Source organism: Aptenodytes forsteri, unplaced genomic scaffold, assembly GCF_000699145.1.
Source record: "Aptenodytes forsteri isolate BGI_AS27 unplaced genomic scaffold, ASM69914v1 Scaffold241, whole genome shotgun sequence".
In the NCBI taxonomy this organism is placed as follows: domain Eukaryota; kingdom Metazoa; phylum Chordata; class Aves; order Sphenisciformes; family Spheniscidae; genus Aptenodytes; species Aptenodytes forsteri.
The window spans coordinates 4,069,708-4,087,758 of NW_008795252.1; the positions used below are offsets into that span (position 1 = coordinate 4,069,708).

The 18,051-nt window shown below is 38.0% G+C and overlaps 1 protein-coding gene across 1 annotated transcript in view; it reads right to left on the bottom strand.

Annotated features, from left to right (window-relative positions):
- The window catches only part of SLC15A5 (solute carrier family 15 member 5), a 40,181-nt gene that overhangs the window by 17,395 nt on the left and 4,735 nt on the right, over positions 1-18,051 (bottom strand). Inside the window, exons 3-6 of the mRNA XM_009279070.1 lie at positions 14,135-14,304; positions 9,788-10,008; positions 7,081-7,267; positions 1,522-1,710 (exon numbers count right to left, since the gene is read on the bottom strand). Of these exons, the coding sequence (XP_009277345.1) occupies positions 1,522-1,710; positions 7,081-7,267; positions 9,788-10,008; positions 14,135-14,304 (767 nt within the window). The remainder of the gene's footprint in view (positions 1-1,521; positions 1,711-7,080; positions 7,268-9,787; positions 10,009-14,134; positions 14,305-18,051) is intronic.

An 18,051-nucleotide genomic window follows, 5' to 3' on the forward strand; every position in this document is an offset into this window, starting at 1 on the left:
AAACAAAACCCTTAAAAAAAAAAAAAAAAAAAAAAGAAAAAAACCCCCCAAGACGGAGCTTTATTTCTTTTCTAAACGCTAATGTCATCTTCTAGTCATTGGACTTCTGTTGTGTTCCAGTGTGCTAGATTAAAAAGCCTTATTCTATCAGCAATATTCTCATGTTTCTGTATGAGAAGACTGTAAGCAAGCCACCTCCTAACCTTTTTTTTTGTTAAACTAAAGAGAGAAGGTCACACTTTTCAGTTACACTTAGCCTGTAACCTAGAAACCACATTACCTGCCTAGAAACCTGTCTCAGTTAAGTACTTGAGAGCTATCGGATGAAGAGGCATTATGAAAGTGCTAAGTATTTAAAACTAGGGAAAATTACCTTTTTAGTGACAGACCGTGACCCACAGCTCTCAGTAGTCTTAGAGTGTGAGAATGAAGCTGAGACACTGAAGTTATTTCCTGCTCTTAAATAAAAACCTGAACATTTCTGGGGTTGTACTGGAACAATAGACACTCAACCTGTAGAATTAAATGCCTGCAGAGATCAGCTAGTCAATTACTTTACTTGTGTCTCTTTAAGTGAATGTTGATTAGATTATTTTTGTAATACATTTTTTTTTTTAAGCTCTGCGAAGTAAAACACTGGTAAGCACTCTGTGTGCTCCTCAGAAGAAAATAAGCCTCAGGAATGTCGGCGTAGATGTGGAAAGGTAAATTATGGAAGGGAGAGAAGGTTCAGACACACAATCAAGAGCGCGTCTTCATAACTTGTGGATGGCAGGAGTGAGCTAAGCTCTGCCTGTGCTCTGTGAAACAGGAGTGTTTATCTCTGGCTCCATGCCACAAGCTAAGGCATGATGCTCTCTGCAGGCATGTTTGCATGACTCCCAATTGGAGCACAAACAAAAATCCTGCATCTGCCTACAATATTCTCCAGGTTAGCCTGTCAGTTGAATTGTGTTACCCACCTACATATGCTCTGTGTCAGTGAAAAAGGTGTAATAATTCTATTAGCTGGGTCCACAAATGAAAAGTGTTAAGCTAAATTGCTTCACCTTGCTTTGACTGTGGCCTAAAAAGTGCTCACAGACCGTAACCACAGCTCCGCTGTCATGTGCGTATTTGTTCTGTCTCAAGAAAATAATCACAGAAGAGTTCAGGTCAGAAGGCACCTCAGGAGCTCATCCGGTCCAGCCCCTGCCTGAAGCGGGTTCAGCTTCAAGACCAGTCACGCATCTGAGCCCAGAGTGCCACCGCTCTGATCATTCCCCTGCCGAACGGTGGATTATGCACCCCAGGGACCTGTGTCACCTTCCAGTTAATGTGGAACAACGTCATTGCTCACTGAATTACAGCCAGCGAGACAAATTATGCTACTCTGAAGCAGGTAAAGCACAGATCTGCTCATTAAGCCTGTGGAAGAGAGCCAGGGTTAAAATATCAGATGACAGTAATTATTTTTAGGAAGCTGATATAATTCTCTGCGAATCAGGACACTCTCACTTTAGCCTATTAGATTTTACTTACAGGAGGGAGTTACCAAAGCTTCAGCCACTCCAAGTAGGATGTACTGAGGAGCTAAGTGGAAGCAAGGCATGGAGGAGACCAGGAGAACCTCCTCGGAAAGCGTCTGCTCCACCTGAGGGAAGTGTTTTCGGTGTATTTCAGAGAAGCCAGCAACCATCACGGAAAGTGCAGCAGATAACTGACCTACAACTGCGTAAAGAGCACAGAGAGCATTCACCAAGGTTGTAGTTATTGAATTATCATGTATTTAGAATGAAGCAGAGTCCCAGGAGATGCAAAAGAAGCTTCTCCTCTTCCTCCCCCTCCCCAGTACATCCTCCCTGGACACAAATGTGGACAAAGAGTACTTGCTACGCCACAAGCCTAACTCTAAATATATGGCAAAGGGACACCAGCTCAACACAGAAAGAATTTAGGGATGCAGAATAAATGAGAGAGGAAATACTTTTCTGAAGAGCAAAGTCACAAACTTTTTTTTTTTTTTTTTTTTTTAAGACTGGGGGAAGGAAATACTTTGAAGAGCAAAGTCACAAACTTTTTTTTTTTTTTTTTTTTTAAGACTGGGGGAAGTAAGGAAGGAGGAGAGAGAAGAGAGACGGCAGCCCTTCCACTGGGGGAAGTAAGGAAGGAGGAGAGAGAGAAAAGGCGGCAGCCCTTCCAGGTATCACAAGAGATTGGGTGGGAATAAGACTACGCAAGGGAAATGCTCCTATTCAAGCAGCAATAAGATTCTCAGATATACGCATACACCATATCCTTTACCCATTTGTTTTCTACACAAAGAAGTAGTGCAGGCAGTTGAAATGATGGGAGAGAAAGAGATCAGCAGTGCATATCACACCTCAGGAGATCAAGCATTCCTACATTTTCCCCTTTCCCTCCACTATAGAGCTCTCCTGATGTACTTTTGAAAGTTTGTTGGATAGTCCATTTGCTGGACTGTTTAACATTTTAGGATGAGATGAGCTGCATTACTGGAAAAGATAATCTCCAGCTCTCTAAGTTTTTACACATAAGCCATTGGACTACAGTTGCCTCCTGCCTTCTTCAGTTGTCCTGAAGAAGTACCACCGCATGATCCATAATATACTGGATCCATAATACATTTCAATATATTACTGCACATGCAATGTGTGGAGTCTTACTGCCTGCCTCAGTGGTAAGGCACAAGTACAAGTACTGCACAAGCACACAGGTCAGGAAAAAACCCTATATGTTTAGTCTCATAATGCAAGAAAAAGCTTCTAATAAACTCAGACGTATTTTAAATACTGCACACTTCACCACACATTGCATAGAGGATACTATTTAAATAGATTATATTTCTTGATGCTGACAGTATGAAATGGTTGTAGCCTCTCAGAAAAGAAAAAACACAGAATGCAAAGTTTTCAAGTAAGTCTCCTGAACTTGAAACATTTATACTTCTAATGTTTTGAGCTCCCATTGATTTTGACTAAGTTTGTGATTCCTCAGCATTTCTAAGCTATAATGTAAGTACAGCTTACATTACAGGAGTGAGAATTTGGTTTCTTTTGACAGCTTTGGCTCAAATACCTGGACTGTGCACTGCTTTCCCCATAAGAAACCTCATCTCACTTCATGACTGGAAATTGTTACGCTTACTAGATTTGATGTCGACATTCAAAGGCTTTTGTTTCATTTTATATTTATTATATATATAAAGTTTGTCTCTTTGGATGCCAGGACAGAAGAGGCAGAAAACTCATATAGCTAAGTGGCCTTAGCCTTGTTATGTTTTTGCATGCTTCTGTGTTTCTTCTCTCAGCAGCAAACTCTCACACCCTTCCATCAGCACAGTTCTCCTGCGTTTGCAGAACTTTAAATATCCTCCCCTGTACCTAACCTGAGGCCCGGAAGCTGGTTTGCTGTTAAGGCCCTTCTAGTGCTTAATGAGAACATCAATGAATTATTGCTTGAAAATCGATGATGAGAGGGAATTCAACAGCATTTTCTAGCCAATGCACCTTATCAAGGCCAGGTATAAAGCCCTCAAGGAGCTTCTTGTAATCTACCAAAGCAAGAGTTCTCCTAGTGAAAAATTGTGTTAGCACTAAAGAAACCTCAAGCAGTTCAATATTACTACACAGTGCTATATTTTAAGCATTTTCCTTACTAAAAGCCAAAACATTTCAGAAAAAGCAACCTCTGAATGCCCAACAATTGCAATATTTCTTTTAAGACATTATGTGGCAGAGGAAGAAACTGAGACACGTGGAGACCTGGTTTTCCTCCTACCTCTTCTCCCTTTATTCCTCTTTAAAACAAGCAGTTTGGAATGACCATCTGAGGCTTTGGTTTTACAGGAGAACATGCTGTTTTAGGAACACTTGGGGCTGATTCTAGAACAAGGTAGTTTATATTATCCAGAGACTAAGGTTGCACTGGACATTTGTGATTACTTAATCTCATACACTGAGTAAAACAGGTCAAAAAGCTTTCCTGAAATTAATACTTGTTCAAACTAGAACATCTTTTAGGGAGAAGTGGTCATCATCAACTCCTAAATCACTTGAAATAGACATTGGACTGGAGGCTTGCTTTTATGTACTGTACGGAGAGCTATTCCCCACATCGCTCTTGGATGGAGTAAATCCAAGATTTAAGACACTTCAGTATAATCAGGCATTAAGAATACTAGAGCAAGAACTTCTATGGCTCAGGTACTTCAGCTAGAGCCTCTTGCCTGTAGCTGATGGACAACTACCCAGCAGACACATACCTTCTGTTCTCTGCTGAATCTTTTATACTATTGACTAAATCAAGTAGCATAAAATATATTAAAAAACCCCAAAACCAACTATGAAACTGGAAAAACTAAGTTTACCAAATACTCATGTTTTTCATAAAGAGGTCCAGATGCTCAATATATTTGGGACACAATCTAAATTCACTTTAAGATTTTAATGTTTTTTAGATCATACCTAACTTACAAATAAACCAACAATTATAGAGAAATAACATAGATTACAGTTTTCATGTAGATCCTTATTACAGAGCAATCAAGTATTTCAGTTCAACATTGTCTATATGGCTCATCCCTGAAAAAAATTATTCTTAACATACTGAAAGTTTCCAGAAAACTATTTAAATTTCTTCCTCTTACAAGACCTGAATTAAAATATAGTTATAGGCTGGCTTAACACCAACAGTCTATTTATACTTTTAATTTTGTTCCTGAAAATAATTGTGAACCTAATTAACTGTTGGCAAAAATATTGGCATTTAGAGGTCTACCATATTTGCAGGTGCAGTCATATACTTGGATATCCAAAGCCATCGCCTGTACTCACAGGTACTTTTTATGCCTAAGGTAATTTATCACCCCTAAGAGGAGGCTATTTTAATAAATGAAGCTATTAAGAATAAACCACTGCATATATTTTACTGCTGTTCAACGTAACAGGATAGAACATTAATACTAACTTGAAATTTCCATGGTTTTAAGGAAAATTATTATCCGAATGTGCTTTTTGTGTTTTAATGCAGATGTTATTTTAAAAACTAGGGTAATCGCAACCTGCTGCGTTATATGCATCTGGTTTGTATAGTTATTCTTAATACTGAAAGTTTCCAGAAAACTATTTAAATTTCTTCCTCTTACAAGACCTGAATTAAAATATAGTTATAGGCTGGCTTAACACCAACAGTCTATTTATACTTTTAATTTTGTTCCTGAAAATAATTGTGAACCTAATTAACTGTTGGCAAAAATATTGGCATTTAGAGGTCTACCATATTTGCAGGTGCAGTCATATACTTGGATATCCAAAGCCATCGCCTGTACTCACAGGTACTTTTTATGCCTAAGGTAATTTATCACCCCTAAGAGGAGGCTATTTTAATAAATGAAGCTATTAAGAATAAACCACTGCATATATTTTACTGCTGTTCAACGTAACAGGATAGAACATTAATACTAACTTGAAATTTCCATGGTTTTAAGGAAAATTATTATCCGAATGTGCTTTTTGTGTTTTAATGCAGATGTTATTTTAAAAACTAGGGTAATCGCAACCTGCTGCGTTATATGCATCTGGTTTGTATAAAACTTAATAACACTCTTAATTAGGCTAATTTAGTCAGATTAATACCTCTGCGTGTGTCAGTACTCACTGTGCTGCTTGCCATGGGGCACTGAATTAATAGTAGCACACTGAGAAAATAGTCGTTTATAAATATTTTTGTCTGAGGTTTGTAATAGCTGGAAGATAAAAAAAAAATGTAGGAAGCTTAATAATAGTATCTACAAGAGGGAATAGTTTTAAGTGAATACAGAACGGAAGCTGCTTTTCTGGTGGTGTTAGATGGAGCTGATATCAGAAGAGGGTTTTAGAGGATCCCTTCAGATCCTGGAACATAAGACGTTTGGGGGTAATTAAAAAAACCAAACAAACAAACCACAAACAGAAGGAGGCCCAACCCCTACTAAAGCCATCATTATTTCTAGGCTATGAATTTCTTCAAATGAGCGCAAATCTGCAAGCCTGAGTTTACAATGCTTACTGTTGAAAACGCTGGGACTCACAACAGAGAAGACTTCTTTGTACCACTTCTATGAGAAAGAGAGAATACTTCACCTCTGTAGATGCCTCTTTGCTTTACTTTAAGTGAGTGTACAGTAAGGTATGTTTCAGTTTAGGATTTTAATAAATAAAATTACTAAACACCTGGACAATTATCCCATACTAGATATTCAAATGAAAATTCTAGTACTAGAGAGGAGAGCTGTACCTCTCCAAGTAACCTTCCACCTGTGAAATGTTCAGCCTGCTCAAAGGGAACAACAGTTCAGTGATATGCATCCATTTGTTTTATGTAGTTGTCTGCATGTTTTCTTTTGCTCACCAGTTCTGAAAGCACCTATTGCAGACACAGAATTAGACTAGGTACTTTTATTTCACTTGGGATGAAATTGGAATAAACTGTATTAGTGATAATACAATTTCACTCTTACAAGTTGCAATCCTAATGTTGATGCAGTTATAGCACAAAAATGTAAGAAAAACAAAGCCTTTATTCATAACCTAATTATTTAAATCCAAACTCATCATTTTGAGCAACAGAACATTTCTCCAGTGTCAGAGAACAATTGAAGGACTCTCCCATCCCCAAAACAGACTTCCAAAGTAAATTAACTTTCCAAAAATTAATGGATAAACAAACATATAGAAGAGAACCAAGTCAGAGTAAGTCTCAAGCCTAAATGATTAGTACCGTTTCTCTCACCAATTCCTTAGGATGACTCCTAGTTATTTGTGAGTGTCTCTCAAATTTTTTTATTTGTCAGAAGAGCCTCAATCTCTGTCCTAAACAAAAGCTATCCATTTTTTTCTTTATATCTAGTATGTTTTTTCAGGACTGTCCTTTCAACAATTCCTTTGAAACATATTCACCTCAGAGTCATCCCAAAACAAGTCCATGTTAATATTTATAGTCAGAAATAATTGTATAGGATCATCCATCTCGTACTGCAGTTTCTCTTTCAAAAACAGAATATATATCAAAACTGTATAAACACATGTACTCTATACATACCAATGTAAATGGTTGGAGAATGTCCAGTGTCCTTGGAACTAAAGAGACACGAGTTAATGCATTCCAAAATAGGAACAAGAATCAGTAGTGGCACGATGCTTATCACATTCATTGCTGCAACTGGCAAGACAAATCCACTGAAGTTCAAGTTGGAATTCATGGTTTGGAGATAATATCCTGAAGGAATCTGTATTGAAGAATAAAACCCCACTCCATTAGTATACCAGTTACCTTTCACAGATAAGATTTTTTACTGTATTTGGAAACCTCTCCAACTCTTTTCCTTCTGAAGAAGTCACAGTAAACCAAACACCTGCTGGCCAAAAGGAACGACCTTTCATGATGAAAGCCTTTCAGACAGTGACATTCTCATTCTCTGCCAGAATGTAACATTTTTCCTTCTATTGCATTTGCTCCTCAGTTTAACAAATGTAAGCAGCAGCCATTCATAGTTAGAGCTATCAGCCAATATACTAAATGGTTCTGCCTAATACTTTAGTCACTACTTCTTCATAGACAGTGCTTAACAAAACAGAATTTTAGAATAGCAAGATGCAGAGTTATTTTGAACTGCTGATTATGTGCTCAAGGTGGGAGTAATTTTTAAGACACTCGTACCAGCACATGGCTTTAAAAGCTACAGGGAAGGAAGATTTGGCCACAGACTTGGAACCAGCTTAATGTGACTGACAGCTATATAAAGGACTTCCTTTTACTTCTGGGAATCGAAAACAGAAGAAAACAAATAATCAGATGAGCAACCCACCAATGGCAGTCATCAGGGTATGAAATGAAGTAGATTTGTAAGGCTGTCTCTCACCTCAAAAGCAAGTAATTTCTCCTGCTTGTGCGAGGCTCTACAGAAGATCTGTTGAATTTATTAAAAAACCAAACCAAACCAAAAAAACCCAAACCCCAAACAAACCACAATGGCTTCTACCAACAGATTTTTCAGTTTGGTTTTTTTTTGAGGAAGCTTGATTAACTAAGCATTGCAATTTCATGTGCAGCTGGGAGTTATAATCCACTCCATTTTACAGACTGATGGGAAAGGAAAGAGAGGTAACTTGAGCAATTCACAGAATACAGTCATGACAGAGCTGGATGTAGAACTTGTTTCTTTATTTCTGTTTTTAGAGAATTCTGGATTCCTGCAGTATTCTGCATGGCTCTTCAACGTGACTGGCAATGCCAAATCTAGGTAGAATATTACTGCTTTATAGCTGTCTCAAAATTAATGTGTAGTTAGTAACTGAGCTCATCTAGTGTTTCTTATCAATGGTTATAGTCAACCCTACTCACTGGGAGTCTGTTCAGTGCTAAACAATTACTCAAATGCTAGCTGCTAGCTCTGAATAAAAATATTTTTCACCTACATTCCACCTCCAAAAGAAGATATAAATTGTAAAAGGGTGAATAAGTGGCAACAGAACTATGGAAGAGCAGAACTGAACCAAATTTTGTTGGTTTCTTCTTTCCACTGCCTACTGCAAATCAGAATTGACTTCTTAATAGGAATTAAAATATCATCAGCATAAATCACAGGCACTGAAAACTGTTAACTTAATAATATGGAGAAAATACTGTTAATCTTTACAAAAAAGATACTGATCTATCACCTAGTCTAAGAAAGAGCCTTAAACTTATTGGAAATTCTGCCGAAGGAATAAAAGTCATCTCTTTCAGCAGTGCAAATACTTTTATCTTTTCTAGATATATACCTGATTATTACAACTCTGATTAATGATACCTGGTTCATTTCCATCTGGTCATTAATGCATAGTCTCAGCCATATGTGTGCATTTTTTGCTTAGGGTGGGGATTTTTTGTTTGCTTGGGTTTTTTGTGCTTTTGGGGGGCAGGGAGGGAAGAGGAGAAAGAATGAGGCAGATGGATGGGAATGTAGAATGATGGCAAGAGGGAGTGTCAGTAAAGCAGTATACACTACACATTTGTAAGAATTTCCTTAAGCGGCATTTTAACACCAATAAGTAGAAATGAATTTCCAAGCCAGCACATAAATTTGTTACGCCAGTTGCCAGGGGGTAAGCTACCTCAAACTCCTGCTTAGCCAGGATCATCCAGACAGAAATGAATCTGAAGGAATCATGTCAGCTTAAGTAGCTTCCTGACACATTTACATTTATATAACATACACGCACTCAGAAGTGGAAAGAACCATGTAGCCTGATAGAGAGGCTGTGCAAGGACTGTTTCTTTCCACAAATGGAAAACCACTCGTTTCCAGTGTAGGTACACTACCTACACGATCCTGCCAAAACAGCAAGAGAAACATGCAACCAAAAGAGCAAATAAAGATTTTCTACCGCTCCCAAAAAGTGAGCGAACATTTAAGAAACTGGAAAACTAATTTTTTTTCAAAAGAATGCTGAGCCTGAGTCTCTGATAACTGTAACATGGCGGCGTGAGGAGCACAAGACTCTAGCACTAGATGTTTCAGCCAGTACGGGTTCAGAGAAATAAGTAGCAAGCAGTCATACAAGCTCCTTTACAAGTCTTGATCAAGTTGATTTTACCTATTTGATGAGATGAGAGGATATAACAAGGTATATTCTCAGGTAATTAAAACTACTCTGCAAAGTTGCTCTGCTGGTAAAGCAACAGTTAAAAAAAAACATGCCTAGAAACATAGTAGTAAACACGTCACAGTATTTTTCAAGATTTTTTTTAAAAGCTGTGTACCCACCTGCATAATACACGTTCTGTACAGAATTTGGAAAGCAAACAACGGGAAGAGCCTGGCAAGCGACTTTATGCTTTCCACCTGAGTCTCGCTGTACTGACCACCATAGTTTTCCTTGGCATGATCTAGCCAGTTTGTCACGCCTCCGCTAAAGTAGTGATATCGCATGCAGCACATTTTCAGTGCGCTAGCAATTACCCCAAAAGTCGTCAGCAGGGAACTGTCTGCAAACAATCAGAGACATTGGTATGTCTTACTTGCCGCCAAAATAAACAAGACAAGACAAATCACTTTGGGAGGGAAATTACAACCCGAAATATTCACCTTTATGTCTTTTTGGGGAGGGGGAAGGCAATAACAGTCTGGATTTGTTCCAAAACATTCTTTTTTGGAAGCCAGTTGGTTCACAACCTAATTGTTACAAAAGCAATTCAGCCCAACATCCACAGACAAAAGTGCCTTTTGCTGCCAGTTATTTAACACACACCACAGCAATTTGTTGCTGTGGTTGAGCAGGTAAAGTCTTACTTTGCTTTGCTTTTGCTTTCTATTGATTGAATGAGGTTAGTTTTTAATTCAAGATAGTAATGAAATATTGCATATCCGCTGGAGTTCAGCAAGGGGAGGGTAGTAGCGAAGTGAGAAGGAAAAGGAGTTCAAAAGAGGGCTGATGAGATAAGAGAATTTTCATGGTTGCATTTCAAAGCCAGAAATAATATCTCGGGACTTCCAGGTAGCATCCTGTGGGAGAGAAGTTTCCAGTCTAGCATTTGGCATATTAAAACTTGCCCACTGGTTACTGGGTTCAGGAGTTGCTAACTTGATTCTTAGACTCAGAGGCAATGGAACTAAAACAAGGATAAAACTGCTAGCTTCAGCCTTGGGAATGCAGATTCATTTACCTTTGGTAACTTGCCGATCCATGCAAATAGGGGTTATAGCACTTCTCTGCTTTTCTGAGAGTGTTGGAGCACTACAATAATTGGGGTATCTGTAAATAAATACTTTCCAAAAACTGCAGTGAACTAAGAAGATGGTAGAGGGAAAAATGTCTCCCTACTATCTCTGGTATAGAAATTATTTTCCAGAAATAGCAAGTGGAAGCATTTGCTCTGGAGTATTAAGAAAGGGAATTTTATTAGATAACTAATATTTAAAACTCTGACTGTTTAGCATTAACCTGTAGACTGTTGGCACTGTTGAATAAAATCTGAAATAGAGAGCATATCAAAGCTTGCAAACACAGAGAGTTGATACAGTTTTTATTGTTCTGTATGACTGTACTAGGCAGCTATTCTTACCACTCATTGTAAGTGATGTTTAAGTTTAGGATCTAGACTATTTCAAGACCAAATCTGAAGGCTAAAAGAAAAATATGCAGACTTCCAGAGTGACTTGGCTAAGAAGCTAACTAGAAAACAAGTGGGACTTGGGGCTTTTGTCAAAACAGAGTTATTTTCAGAAGTAAAAAAAAGGTAGCAGAAAAGTCAGTATCAGCTCAACTCATTGGCAAAGCTAGTAATTACGTTTTAGATCAGAGAAGTGATAACCTTTTGCTTCGCTGTATGCTAGAGGTTGGACATTCACAAAGAAGGAATTAAAAGCAGTGAAGCGGTGTTATTACTGCTCCACAAGGGTTTGAACCCAGTCAGTGTTGAAATTGGAAGACACACAGAGTACCCCATGACATGATTAGCAGGCAGCTCAAACAAAGCGACAACACGGCTGTGTCCTGGTTTATCTGACCTAGTCTCAAAGATGGCCATGGCCATCTCCTTTCCTTTGGAATGGAAGATGTTGGGCAGACTCTTCTTACTTACTCTCACTGAAAAAAAACCAAACCCTAAAATAGACAACAACTCCTGACATTTCACTGCCTTTCCTAATGGATCAGCGGCCCTCTTTAATGTAATTTCATTCAACTACCTAGGAAATATTATTTTGTATGAGGCAAAGAGACAACTACATTATTTAGCTGTGGTTCTCACACAGCTGGAATTCCAGCAGATTATAAGATCTAATAAACTGGGAAGATAAAGCTGCTTGAAGTTGTAGTTCAAAAATCAACTTGAATGACACATAGATCTAATCGGTATCAAGAGGATTTTGCCAATGATGTGGTTCGAATGAGGCAAACAGACAACTATATTATTTAGCTGTGTTTCTCAGCATGGAATTCCAGCAGATTATAAGATCTAATAAACTGGGAAGATAAAGCTGCTTGAAGTTGTAGTTCAAAAATCAACTTGAATGACACATAGATCTAATCGGTATCAAGAGGATTTTGCCAATGATGTGGTTCGAATAAGTATCTCGTCCCTTCTTTAAAAGAAAACAAGTAAACCCCACAGAACTCCATAGTGGTGAATTCTTCAGATTACAAATCTGATCAGCTAGTAAGAGATATGTTTAAAAGCATAAATATTTATATCAGTATACATTGTGTAGATCAACATCAAACAGTCTATACTTTTATTTCTAATGTTTTCTTAAAAAAAAAAAAAATCTATATAGCTATTAAATTGCAACTTTCAGAAGGCAATTTTCCTTCTCCTTTATACTTCAGTCCTTGGCTGTAATGTTCTGCTACTTTGACCTTGATCTAATCATGAATATCTATGCTACTTAATTACAATAAAAAGCCTGCACTGCACCCTAGATGGTAGATACACATTTTTTCCTCATCTCTGGTCACCTGCCAGTCCTCAAAGTTATAGCAGTGGGAGGAAATGCAAATGAAGTCCATGCTTGACAGCTAAACATAATTGAATGCATCATTCATATTTGAAGAGTTACCTTAAAATAAAAAAGGCAGCATATATAAAAATCATTTAAGGTCACCTATGGATTTGAATTACACTTCCAAAGAATTTCCAATTACATCATCTCACTGGAAGGTAGAAAGTATATTATATTATATTTTATTTTGACCAAGGAGATAAAAAACTTTGCAGATATTAGTAGAGAGATTGGCATTCTTCAAAGACTTGGAAAAATATATGATAAATCAAACAACACTCACAGGGAAAAACATTTGATAAAAAAAATCTGCTAGTTTTGTTGATGGCCAAGATAGATATAATCTACAAATTTATGTTATTCCACTTCATAGAATTAAACTAGTTAGATGATAAACTACAGATTTTGTCCATATGAAATAGTCCAGCTCAGGGGTGGATTCTAATGAATCTTTTCACCTTCTCAGGTTGTGAAACCTGTAGTGAGCCCCAGCGAGCCAGACAGCCACCATTCTCTCTATAAGAAGCTAGCTAATTTGATGCTAGTCTTTGCAGACCTCAGTTGCATATTATCATGATGTTTTGGGGGCATTGCGGAGGTGACGTATTTCTTTGGCTCTATTTGTTTTGAATAAACCTCTCTAGTGATGTCCTCACTATGATATTACCAGGCACTTGATTCATGCATTCATTCCCTCACTGCTAATACATTTTTGCTTAGATTATATTTATAACAAAAAGACTGAAATAACAACTTGCTTTCAGTTTCTGAGTTCTATTGGAAAAAGAATAGCAAGGTTTGGGCACTTACAGCCTTATTCAGGTCACCTAGGCTCCTCTGACATTTCTGTGCTTGGTCAGCGGAGAGGGGTAGTTGCCATCAAAGGATTTTGAAGAGCTCAGGTACTAACTAGTGAGGCCACAGAAGTGTAAGAACTTCTTCTGTTTTAAAATATCTCCACAGTCTGCACAGAAACTATTTAGAGTTATTCAGTATTTCTAGTTATTTTCAAGTGTGTAAGAACACTTGATGTTGTATAAACAAGTATGCTGAAATAACAATAAGCATCAGACATTCTGCAAGATAAAGGCATTATATGACAACTTTGCTACTAGTGCATATTCCTGTTTAGCTGACTAACCACACTGCTTGGCTGCTGGGTCAGAGTTCAGGCAAAGCAATGGAGCACACTTAAGGGAGAAAATACAAGCGTGCTTGGTGCCTTAGCATAGGTGTAAACTCTACTTCAGCTGACCAAGACACATTGGGCATAGGTTGAACCAAACATGGCAAAATAAAGTCCACCAGCAGCATGCATATGATACCTCTTCCTGCACAGACAAATGCTTTGATACATGTCTTGACATGACAGAAAACGTACATAAGTTTACCAGAGACTGCTTTCCACTTTTTCAGCCTATCCAGAATCTCCAGGTCTATCTTTACAGAGGATGGATGTTGCCTTTTATACACAGACCTTGTAGAGCTAAAACCTATGTATCTCCAACCAAACAGGGCAGTGTTGTGGAAGAACTCATTTAGATATGCAAGTTGATCTCTTCTGTGAAAATAATCTCTAAAGATATTTCCCAAGATATAGTTGTCTCTTACCTGTTTTGGGTTTGTAAATCATTTCACCACGCACCATGTGAATTGTGATCATAGCCATAAGTACAGACACAAATGGGATAAGAAAACCAAGGTTCCTGGCCACAGACTGCTGGATATAAGAAATGCTGACAAAGACAACTGCTGAATTTAAGTTAATCAGCCAATAAAACCTAGTACACACAGACAAGAGGGAGAAGAGTGGAGAGGTTTAATAATATAAGGCTGTTACAGAAGATTAAAACATTACATTAAAGGCATGGTAAGTATAGTAAACATGGACAGCATCAGTACCATGCATACACTGACACAGCAATTAACATCAAATTTCACTTGTCTCAGCTCCAAGAGGTATATGATTAAAGTAACTGTACTAAGGCAGTAGAGCTGAACAAATTATCAATCTAGTACTGGAAATATTCTTGTGGATCAGACTAAATACATCAACATTTACCATTTACACATTTAATATCTGATAACATAAGTTTTGTGTATGCAATATCATCAAATCACATACTTTAAGCTTAAGAGAGAAATGTCTTAATGCCACTATCCCTTGCTTAAGAAGAATTAGAGTTTGATTTATCAGAAGGGATGGCTTTTCCATTAGTTGCAAGGCTCAGCTTGAATTTTTGTTGGCTTCTGGAAATATCTTGATAAGGAGGTTCCCCAACATAATTTGCTGTGAGACTGCCTTTGGCAGTAGAGGTGCTTCTCAAGTAAGTGCTGAGCCCCTCCTATGCACAGAAGATATTCAAATGAAAATCACATACTCTTGGAAGCAGATGGCGTACCACTAATGATAGGCCTACCGCAGTTTGAAACCCCTGACAATAGCACAATAAATATGCTTTAAGGAATTATAAGGATAGCAAAAAGCAACCCCCAAAAATAAAAAATGCCCAAACAATGCATTTCCCTGATAGGATGTAAAAGGATAACTACTTATTTTCTTTACCCTAGCAAATGTGTTTATATCTGCACAGTTAGGAGTATATCGTCACCACACTTTTTTCCTTGGATTCTGACTCCTACATAACACATTAAATCAGGAGTTCTTGTAAAATTCAGCTTTTTCAAGAAGTTAGTTAACTGTATAGCTATTTATTAAAGTGAAACATAAGTGAAGTGAAACAAAATGTACTGCTTATTCTTCTATTGCATAACCCTCTTCTCACAACATGACTGACCTATTTTTACCCTACCATTCATAACTACAAGTGTTTCACTTATAAACCCTCTAAGTTCTTTTCAATTCTAAGGTACTCCCCTTACACTGTTCTTCAAGCCACTTGTGTTGTCTTTTTGCTTTAAGGAGAGCTTTAACCAAGGTTTCCCTTCAAACGTAACTCTCACGCAAAACAGGGGTTTGAGGCTACAGAGCAGGCTCAATGAATATTCAGTATCTCAGAGTAGAGAGATCAGATTTAGGGAGGACCTGCTTTGTTGGAGTCACAGTTTCCAAAAATACTAACTGTCGGGTATCAGTGTAATACTTCATCTGAAGAGTCAGAATCTGTCACTCAGAAATTTTTGCTTCAGATTTGACTCTGGCTTGCAGACTTAGCCTTTGAAATTTTAAGTTAAGAATTTTAACTTTGACTAAACTTTCAAGTTCCAAGTTGGCTTTAAAGACGACAACTGTATTTTAAACAAAGAAGAGGGATCAATAATGGAGTAGTACTACCTCAGTATATCACAGATTACATTTTGTAAGCAACTGCAAGAGGAGATTCCTTCACCTTTGCTGGAACCTTAGCAAAATGGTTTCATTTAAAAGTGAAATATACATTGATACATAATTATACAGCTTAATACATATTGCTTGAGGAACCAAAGCTTGCTTTCTTGTTTGGTGCCACTTCTGCCTCATGTATGCTATTTGGACTTGAGTATTTGTCTCTTAATTCATCTAGAATTACCTTCTCAACAATAAAAGAGAAATCTTAACATGTTGTAGAAGACCGGTTACCCCTCAACAATCCAGCTCCCAAGCTTTCCAGCTTGATCCCTCCTCAACTGCAAATGAGTGGGTAGGGCAGGAGTGAGGTATCAGCCCACTATTGCAGCTCCCTGTATCAGCAATCACAGCAAAATGTTTTGAGCTGAAAATCCTAAGAGGGGCGTTGCAAGTCTCTTGACACCTGGGAGACTTCCTCAACGCCGTTTAATTAATTTAAAATGACTTCTAGGTGGCCTGTCATAATTGCCAAGAGAAACCATAGTCATATTGCAAGTTACAGTATTGAAGTGCCTGCTGTACTCCTTCCGCTTGTTCTGACATTGCCCATTACCTGACATCTAGCTAAAGCCAAGAAAGCAAAACCTTTATCATGACAGAAGTACGGACCTTGGTAATGCTACTCAGGTCTGTTCAGTTACAAAGTCAACACACTCTCACTCTGCTACGGGATGGGAGATGACCACAGGGCTGTGCAGCAGTAGGCACAGGAACATGCTTATGCAGCTTGCCTCACAGGACCCAGGGCAAGCGGCAGAAGAAAAATGACATACTCCACCAGGGCAAACTCAGTGCTGCCGAGAGCCATGCAGTAGCAGCTCTCCTGGAACCAGCAAGGACATGCACAGCAGTGAGCTCTCTTGCTTCACGCATTTCTTTGAAGTCACGCCAAAACATGGCCGAAGTTCCAGACCAATTACTGTTTCCTTAAGTAATTTACATTTGCAGGAGATGATACTCATCAGAATTGTAGACTTTTACCCTCCACCAAAAGCAGTCTCTAGGGACTTTGAAATTATGTTATTCTGTGATGATGGTGTAGTTGGAGGGATTTTGTACATACACATGTTGACCCCTGTTCAACTAAAGCTTTTAGAAAAATACAGTTACACGACTGGGCCAGCTAGAACTTGTGTAGGAGTTTTGAAACAACTCCTAACTGACAATTTTTAAGTTAGAAGTTTCAGTGGCTGTTTTCCAAACTTTCTAAAGAAGTCTGCCTAAGCTACCTGAAGTCCTGACGCTCTTCATGACTCTACGACTGTTTCACTGGAAGTAGGAACCTCCAAAGAAAACCCTTGAGTACAGGAGAGTGCTTTTGTTTTTCACCACTGTATAGCAAACTACTGTAAGATTGAAATGTAAATCTCCTGTCCTCTCGCAGAAATGAGAAGGAAAAAACCCTAATGTGTCTTAGCAATCCCTATGGGCCAAACAAGAAAGACAAACTAACCTCAATGCACACATCAGAATTTTGGGATTTGCTCATATCATACTGACAGCAGCAGATCAGGACCTACACAAACAGAAACACATCTTGCTAGCTCTCATACACCACAGCTATCTAATATTGCAATATTTGGACTTGCATTATATAAAGTGTCTCAGACATCCCAGTAGGGCACAGCTGAATTAGTTAAATACATCAAACTGAATATCATGTCCAACTTTGCAGGGAACAGCTCATTCCTGGAGCTTCAGCACTCTGAGGTCTCCTCACAATGAGAGCCAAATGCCAACTTGGGAGGTTCATTTCATGAATGCAGTCCAGATACAAACCTAAATGTTATTGTGACATGCCCATAAAAACCTAATAATCTTATTATAACATTTTACAGAAATGTATTCATTGTTATAACTTTAAAGAACTAACATCCAGATGACTTCTTATTTAAAAGTATTTATTATGTTTATACAGTATTCAAAAAGTTTTTACTTAATGTAACAATTGAGATGAACCTGCTGAATGAAACAACCTGAGATCAAGTAAAATACATGAAAGTATTCTAAAATTGACCTTTCGTCACTTTTTGGATTAATTTTGAAGACTCAGTAGATTTCCTGTCACTTGAAATATTATTTGCTTTTATTTTTTAAGCATGCCTAGCTCTCACAATTTAAGTTCTGATTTATCCAAACTCAGACCCAGATATTCCATGTATGGACCAGTATCCCAGCT